The sequence below is a fragment of the Oncorhynchus kisutch genome, linkage group LG20 (genome assembly GCF_002021735.2).
Source record: "Oncorhynchus kisutch isolate 150728-3 linkage group LG20, Okis_V2, whole genome shotgun sequence".
Taxonomy (NCBI): domain Eukaryota; kingdom Metazoa; phylum Chordata; class Actinopteri; order Salmoniformes; family Salmonidae; genus Oncorhynchus; species Oncorhynchus kisutch.
Window position 1 is genome coordinate 50075164 of NC_034193.2, and position 8869 is coordinate 50084032.

At 45.2% G+C, this 8869-nt stretch overlaps 1 protein-coding gene across 1 annotated transcript; it reads right to left on the reverse strand.

Moving 5' to 3' along the window:
- Positions 1 to 418: 418 nt before the first annotated feature.
- LOC116355523 (putative mediator of RNA polymerase II transcription subunit 12) lies at positions 419 to 3666 on the reverse strand. The gene is made up of 5 exons (XM_031799878.1): positions 3535 to 3666; positions 3388 to 3443; positions 682 to 3307; positions 565 to 601; positions 419 to 488 (listed from the first exon to the last, which is right to left on the reverse strand). Exons 1-4 carry the CDS (start codon positions 3561 to 3563, stop codon positions 592 to 594), a joined length of 2721 nt encoding a protein of 906 aa, XP_031655738.1. The 5' UTR covers positions 3564 to 3666; the 3' UTR covers positions 419 to 488; positions 565 to 591.
- Positions 3667 to 8869: the final 5203 nt, after the last annotated feature.

The following is an 8869-nucleotide window of genomic DNA, read 5'->3' on the forward strand; positions in this document are numbered from 1 at the left end:
TCCCTGACCAAGGCCCTTCTCCCCCGATTGCTCAGTTTGGCCCGGCGGCCAGCTCTAGGAAGAGTCTTGGTGGTTCCAAAGCTCTTCCATTTATAAACGATCGAGGCGACTGTTCTTAGGGACCTTCAATGCTTCAGACATTTTAGTACACTTCCCCAGAGCTCTTCAATCAGGGATTTATCTGACAGTCTCACTGTATACAATGCATGCCTACATCTAAAGTATGAACATATGAGGAATGTCTGACCCCATCACAAATGCTCTTATGTAGACCCAAGCTTTTATTTTAATCAGTAGCAAATGTAAAAGATAAGAAAACCAAAGAATTAACTGAACAGTAGTCATTTTTACTACGGACTGCACACAACCTGTTCTCAATTAGCAAGCAATGGACATGAAACATTTCAAAGAGACAAGGCATTTTTTAAAGTAAGTTGTTTATTGATTCCATCACACTAGAGTAGCAAGAGCACCAGCAACTTCCTGGTCTAAAAAGCAGAAAGAAATGCAAACAGTGTCAGCAACACAGAATGTTAAGTAACCAATGTCAAAAACAATACTCACCATTAGAGCTTCTAGAGGATGAATCCATTATATTTCCCTGTTGATAGATATATGATTAGTACAAAGTCCTTCAAATTCAGAGAGCAAAGTTCAGAGCAGGTTAAAGTGAAACATTACCTTGCAGAATCCTTCACTAGTGTTGGATATATGCTTGGTGCACCAATGCCAACATAACCGTCCTTGGGAGCATTTCCACTGTCAACAGGCATTGCCTCCCTAGGAGTGTAGCTGATTTGTGAAAAGATAGTTCTGCCATTCTTGTAGTGCGATTTGGAACTGTAGGAAGAGATTGGGATGACACCTGACTGTTCAATGCTGGCCTGAGAACTACCAGAGGCATCATCTTCAGTTCTTTCGTAGTGCTTCTGCTGAGACAATGGGGCCAGTTGCTGCTGGGAAATTTGGCCTACATGCCATAATTGCTGAGGAATGGGGTTGGGTAGCTGCTGGGCCATTTGAGCTGGATACCTCACTTGCTGAGGCTCGACTGCCAGTTCCTTCTGCTGCTGGGGCTCGACTGCCAGTTCCTTCTGCTGCTGGGGCTCGACTGCCAGTTCCTTCTGCTGCTGGGGCTCGACTGCCAGTTCCTTCTGCTGCTGGGGCTCGACTGCCAGTTCCTTCTGCTGCTGGGGCTCGACTGCCAGTTCCTTCTGCTGCTGGGGCTCGACTGCCAGTTCCTTCTTCTGCTGGGGCTCGACTGCCAGTTCCTTCTGCTGGGGAAATTGAGATGGATGCCACACGAGCGGAGGCTGCTGGAGAATGGAGGCCTGTAGCTTCTGTGGCATGGCGGTCAGCTCCTTCTGTTGAGGTTCAGTGGCCGGTTGCTTCTGCTGCAGGGGAATTTGAGCTGGCGTGGTGGATGGTGGCTTCTGCTGAGGTTCAGTGGCTGTTCGATTCTTGGACATTTGAGCTGGATGCCACACCTGCTGAGGTTGCTGGGTTATGGTGGTTGGTTCCTTCTGCAGTAGAGGCATAGGGGCCAGTTGCTTCTGCTGGGGAAACTGAGCAGGATGCCTCACTTGCTGGGGCACGTCGGTCGTTTGCTTCTGCCTCAGGGGCATTTGACGAGGATGCCACACTTGCTGGGGCACGGCAGTCGGTTGCTTCTGCTGCATTTGAGCTGGATGCCACACTTGCTGGGGCACGGTGGTCAGTTGCTTCTGCTGCAGGGCCATTTGAGGAGGATGCCACACTTGCTGGCACAGGGCAGTCGGTTGCTTCTGCTGCATTTGAGCTGGATGCCACACTTGCTGGGGCACGTTGGTCTGTTGCTTCTGCTGCATTTGAGCTGGATGCCACACTTGCTGGGGCACGGCGGTCGGTTGCTTCTGCTGCAGGGGCAATTGAGGAAGCCACACTTGCTGGGGCACGGCGGTCGGCTGCTTCTGCTGCAGGGGCAATTGAGGAAGCCACACTTGCTGGGGCACGGCGCTCGGTTGCTTCTGCTGCAAGGGCATTTGAGGAGGAAGCCACACTTGCTGGGGCACGGCGGTCGGTTGCTTCTGCTGCAGGGGCATTTGAGGAGGATGCCACACTTGCTGGGGCACGGCGCTCGGTTGCTTCTGCTGCAAGGGCATTTGAGGAGGAAGCCACACTTGCTGGGGCACGCCGATCGGTTGAATATGCTGCAGGGGCATTTGAGGAGGATGCCACACTTCCTGGGGCACAGCGGTTGTTTGCAGTGGCATTTGAGAAGGATGCCATACTTGCTGGGGCACAGCGGTCGGTTGCTTCTGCTGCAGGGGCAATTGAGGAGGAAGCCACACTTGCTGGGGCACGGTGGTCGGTTGCTTCTGCTGCAGGGGCATTTGAGGAGGATGCCACACTTGCTGGGGCACAGCGGTCGGTTGCTTATGCGTCAGCATGTGAGCTTGATGCCACACTTGCTGGGGCACGGCGGTCGGTTGCTTCTGCTGCAGGGGCTTTTGAGCAGGATGCCACACTTGCTGGGGCACAGCGGTCGGTTGATTATGCTGCAGGGGCATTTGAGGAGGATGCCACACTTGCTGGGGCACAGCGGTTGTTTGCAGGGGCATTTGAGAAGGATGCCATACTTGCTGGGGCACGGCGGTCGGTTGCTTCTGCTGCAGGGGCATTTGAGGAGGATGCCACACTTGCTGGGGCACGGCGGTCGGTTGCTTCTGCTGCAGGAGCATTTGAGGAGGATGCCACACTTGCTGGGGCACAGTGGTCGGTTGCTTATGCGTCAGCATGTGAGCTTGATGCCACACTTGCTGGGGCACGGCGGTCGGTTGCCTCTGCTGCTGAGCTTCTGCGGCCAGTTGCTTCTGCTGCAGGGGCTTTTGAGCAGGATGCCACACTTGCTGGGGCACGGCGGTCGGTTGCTTATGCGTCAGCATGTGAGCTTGATGCCACACTTGCTGGGGCACGGCGGTCGGTTGCTTATGCGTCAGCATGTGAGCTTGATGCCACACTTGCTGGGGCACGGCGGTCGGTGGTTGTGTCAGCATGTGAGCTTGATGCCACACTTGCTGGGGCACAGTTGTCGGTTGCCTCTGCTGCTGAGTTTCTGCGGCCAGTTGCTTCTGATGCAGGGGCAATTGAACTGGATACCACACTTGCTGAGGTTGCTGGGACATGGGGGCCAGTTCCTTCCGCAGGATGGCGGCCGGATGTTTCTGTTGCGCTTGCATTTGAGATTTATAATTGCCATATCCTAGAGACCGAAGTGATCCTGCATAGAGCCATGCTGCATTAGAATCCAGTGCAGGAGACCAATCACCTAGGTTAAAAATATAATCTGTAAAATGCCAGCATTTGAAAGTTAAGCAACTGCGTAGCTGTTATTTGAAATGAACTCACCTTCTGATGTAGAACACGTTATCCCTCCAATTAGCAGGCAACAAAGCCAAGAAATGCTTAAGGAAAAATAATGTATGTCATAAACATTGCTACCTGTAACACCTGAAGGACAAGGGAAACAAACTTAATCAATACTTAAAAACATACCTGAAAGCGATTCCAATCATCACGGCCATTTTGCCCTCAAAACCTCACCAGTATTCAGAACTAATGGTAGGCATACGTCCTACCAGAATATCCCTTTTACTATATTTGCCAGATGTTTGGTTGCTCCTTTTAAAGGAATCCCAGACCCTTCTAATGTCGTTGGCTAATTAAGGACACCTGTCAGCCACTGAACTACATTCAATTTCTATTTCCAAATTGACCCCTAAATCCTACACCTTGGTCTAAACACAAGGATTTAATAGGGATAAGCAATATGGCCACAATTGCATCCAGCCTATCAGAAGGCAAGGTGAAGCAATTAACATATTGCTTTACCCTATCTGATCATTTCAAATGCCCATAAGTGACTAAGTGGTAGGTGTAGGAGCTAGGGGTTGATTTGGAATGCAGATATTTACTCAGGTCTGGTTGATTCTCTAATTGAGATCCTGACAGGTTTGACAGCCCTTACTCTAAAGCACGTGTCAAACTCATTACACGGAGGGCCGAGTGTTTGCGGATTTTCACTCCTTCCTTGTACTTGATGGCTGAATTAAGGCCACTAATTACTCCCCTCACCTACAGTAGTTGTCTTGGTCTTAAATGAAAGGAAAAAACAAAAACCTACAGACACTAGGCCCTCCATGGAATGAGTTTGACACCCCTGCTCTAAAGTAGGAAACACATTTTGTCTTGGCACTTCATTGATCGGTTTAAATGATTGCTTGTACAACATTCACTTGGTTCATTTGAAGATTAGAGGCTGAATGAGCAGTTAGGCACCCTTAATTTACACATGCCTTCTTTTCAACCGCGTGTTTCATTCAGCATAGCAACATTCGATGGATAACAGTTTCATTTGCCTGTTCAGCCTGTACATTAATGATCTGCCTTCTGTCTGTACTGGGTCTGAAGTTCAAATGTATGCAGATGATACAGTGATATATGTGCATGCAAAGAGCAAACAACAAGCTGCACAAGAACTCACTACTGTAATGGTCCAGGTTACAAAGTGGCTCAGTGACTCGTGTTTGCATCTCAATGTGAAAAAAACTGTTTGCATGTTCTTCACAAAGAGGGCAACAGATGCTACTGAGCCAGATGTCTATGTGTCAGGGGAGAAGCTCCAGGTGGTATCCGATTTTAAGTACCTTGGCATCATACTTGATTCCAACCTCTCTTTTAAAAAGCATGTGAAAAAGGTAATTCAAATAACCAAATTCAACCTAGCTAATTTCCGATTTATACGAAATTGTTTGACTACAGAGGTAGCAAAACTGTACTTCAAATCTATGATACTCCCCCACTTAACATACTGCTTGACTAGTTGGGCCCAAGCTTGCTGTACAACATTAAAACCTATTCAGTCTGTCTACAAACAGGCTCTCAAAGTGCTTGATAGGAAGCCCAATAGCCATCATCATTGTCACATCCTTAGAAAGCGTGAGCTCTTGAGTTGGGAAAATCTTGTGCAATACACCGACGCATGTCTTGTATTCAAGATCCTCAATGGCCTGGCTCCCCCTCCACTCAATATTTTTGTTAAACAGAAAACCCAGACATATGGCAGCAGATCCACAAGGTCTGCCATGAGAGGTGACTGTATAGTTCCCCTAAGGAAAAGCACCTTTAGTAAATCTGCATTCTCTGTGAGAGCTTCCCATGTCTGGAATACACTGCCATCAGACACACATAACTGCACCACATATCACACTTTCACAAAATGCTTGAAGACATGGCTAAAGGTCAATCAGATTTGTGAACATGGTCCCTAGCTGTGTGTTGCCGCTCTCCATGTTGTCTGTAGCTTGTGAGGTGTGGAAACACTTTGTTGCTTTTATGAATTTTGTCTTGCTGCTTTTTGTTTTATGTTGCTCTGTCTGTATGCTACGTCTTGCTTGTCCTATGATGCTCTGTCTGTATGCTATGTCTTGCTTGTCCTATGTTGCTATGTCTTGCTTGTTCTATGTTGCTATTGTCTATATTGTAATTGTTTTTAATAACCTGCCCAGGGACTGCGGTTGAAAATTAGCCGGCTGGCTAAAACCGGCACTTTTACTGAAATGTTGATTAATGTGCACTGTCCCTGTAAAAATAAAAATAAACTCAAGTGCCAACATCTTAGACAAATTCTGATTTCAGACAGACACCAATTAAACACTCATGTTATGCTTTTGATGATCTGAGTCTTTCATTTTTCAGAGGCAAACATACAGTAGGGCTCGTTTGAGCGGTAAGACTAAAGCAACTGACTGTAGACCAAAGTCAAGAAGTAAAGTCAGTAGAGGTGCATCTGCGACAACCAAAAGTCGGATACTAACGTCATTTTCCAACAGCAAGGCTCAGATCACCATGGCAGTGTTGCCATTGTTTATAAAATGTTTCCTTTATAATGTAAAACTGTGCTTTGACATATGCATTGACGGGTCTTAGATTTTTAGACTGGGTATCTCTAAAGTGCTTTGTGACTACTGCTGATGCAAAAAAGGGCTTTTAAGAAATACATATGATTGATTGACAGATTTGTGATATTATAACAAATAATTTAACAACATTACAATTATCATCATAATATTTATTATTATTATGTTACAGGTGAGACATACCCAGAAATGTCAACATCTTGGCAAGTGCTCAAATCTGTACAGTAGCTCCAACTTACAAGAATGGGTTTACAAGGCAGTGATGAAAAAGGTTTATATGAGCGCTAATTAAAACATGCAATGATATATATTTGATACAATTACCCATTCAAAACTGTTGTTACAAAATCACTTCTCATTGTGTTCATTTCAAGGTTTCTCAAACATAAAACAACTATCTAGTTAATGTTTCTTGGACTAACACACTGTTGAGTTTCCTATTTACTAAAGAACAGTCATTAAGACAAAACACAAAGAGTTGTAATATAATCTGTATACATGTCATTCTATACTGAAGACAGGTACATTCTGAAAGATTTTTGATGATGTTAATGTGATAACACATTCTTTATTCATCTCTCAATTTAGGATAATATCAATTATTTTTACTTTACTGAAATTGTATTATTTATGTTGTCTCATACCATGACAATACACTACCAAGCAATGCAAGCAGATGTGGAATTAACCCCATAACACTTGTGTGTCTTTTGGGTCAAGAATTGATCAAGAATACCAATAGGCTTGATCAGATCCTCTTTCCTATGCAGGCACCATATAATGCACAGCCACATGCAAATCCATAAACTCCACCAATAGAACGTTGAAAACCTTAACATGACTACTGGCAATGTCATTATTATTGTCACCATCCATCAATTGTTGAATTGTGTTATTTGTCTTTGTAAATGCACCGAGCCTCCAAGGGCTGGAGCCAATCAACGTAGTAAATTAAAAAGACCCAAATAAAACGTATGTGAAAAGATGTGGTCAAAGTATAAAACGTTGCTGTTTTGTTTTTTGTTTTGTTACAACAACCAAGTTTTCCTAACATTTGTCATAACTAGTAAGCCTTACATCCTGAATGAATATGGGCTCCCAAATATGCACCTGGGAACACATGGGAGGGGTGGGACCACATGCACTTTTAAGTAATTGAGCCTAGAACATCATTTCTATATTGTAATTAAAATCATTGACCCATAAGAGAACAATGACCAAAGCGTGAGCCATATATAATTAAAACAACATTATTCTTAATGAGAAATATAATCTAATAAACAAATGTTTGCATAACGAAAGACATGACAACTGTCTCCAACAATGTATTTAGCGATGTATAAAACTTTCATATTGGCAGTAAGGTCATTGAGAATAGCTATAGACAGTAGTTCTTGTGGGAGGTTCAGGGATAAATATAGTGAAGGATCATGAATGTTAAAGATTTGTTCACCTTGGGGATTTTGAAAGAGGGGAATTAGAACTCGAAAGTAATAGTGATAAGAAAGATCATAAAGGTCATTTCAGATTCAGGTTTAGGGGGGTCATTTCCAGGCACAACTTGCAGACTTGTTTATGTGTTGCTGTGCGTTTTGTTGCCAACCTATTTTGCTACCTGACAACTTTATGGTTTTTACTTTTTAATTACGGTTTATATTTTTGTTTTTTTCCCTCAACTTTTTCACTCCGGAAGCTTTATCTGGACATGGTTCGTCAGGACCTCCAACAGCCGAAGCTAAGTAGTAACATTAACATGATGCCTTCTAATTGCAGTCGCTGTACTCATAATATACAGGAGAACGATCGCCTTACGGCGAGGATAGCTGTGCTACAAGCCCAGCTTCAGATGCAATCGTTAGGCAAGGGTAATTGCAGTGTAGGAAAGGATGAACACAGTCCTCGCAGCCGGACAACTTTCTCACGGTTTCTGGAAGGAAATGCTGTAGGAATGCTCAGCCGGTGTCGCTCATTCAGACGACAGAGACTTTCAACCGGTTTTCCCCATTAAGCAGCAAGTCGGAGTCAGAGGCCGAGCCTTCTCGTGTCTCTACTCCTCCCGCTACGGGGTCTGAGACTCCGAAGCTTCCCACCATTAGCTCTGACAAATTGAAAACTCTAGTCATTGGCGACTCCATTACCCGCAGTATTAGACTTAAAACGAATCATCCAGCGATCATACACTGTTAACCAAGGGGCAGGGCTTCCGACGTTAAGGCTAATCTGAAGATGGTGCTGGCTAAAGCTAAAACTGGAGAGTGTAGAAAGTATAGAGATATTGTTATCCACGTCGGCACCAACGATGTTAGGATGAAACAGTCAGAGATCACCAAGCGCAACATAGCTTCGGTGTGTAAATCAGCTAGAAAGATGTGTCGGCATCGAGTAATTGTCTCTGGCCCCCTCACAGTTAGGGGGAGTGATGAGCTCTACAGCAGAGTCTCACAACTCAATCGCTGGTTGAAAACTTTTCTCTGCCCCTCCCAAAAGATAGAATTTGTAGATAATTGGCCCTCTTTCTGGGACTCACCCACAAACAGGACCAAGCCTGACCTGCTGAGGAGTGACGGACTCCATCCTAGCTGGAGGGGTGCTCTCATCTTATCTACCAACATAGACAGGGCTCTAACTCCTCTAGCTCCACAATGAAATAGGGTGCAGGCCAGGCAGCAGGCTGTTAGCCAGCCTGCCAGCATAGTGGAGTCTGCCACTAGCACAGTCAGTGTAGTCAGCTCAGCTATCACCATTGAGACCGTGTCTGTGCCTCGACCTAGGTTGGGCAAAACTAAACATGGCGGTGTTCGCCTTAGCAATCTCACTAGGATAAAGACCTTCTCCATTCCTGTCATTATTGAAAGAGATCATGATACCTCACATCTCAAAATAGGGCTACTTAATGTTAGATCCCTTACTTC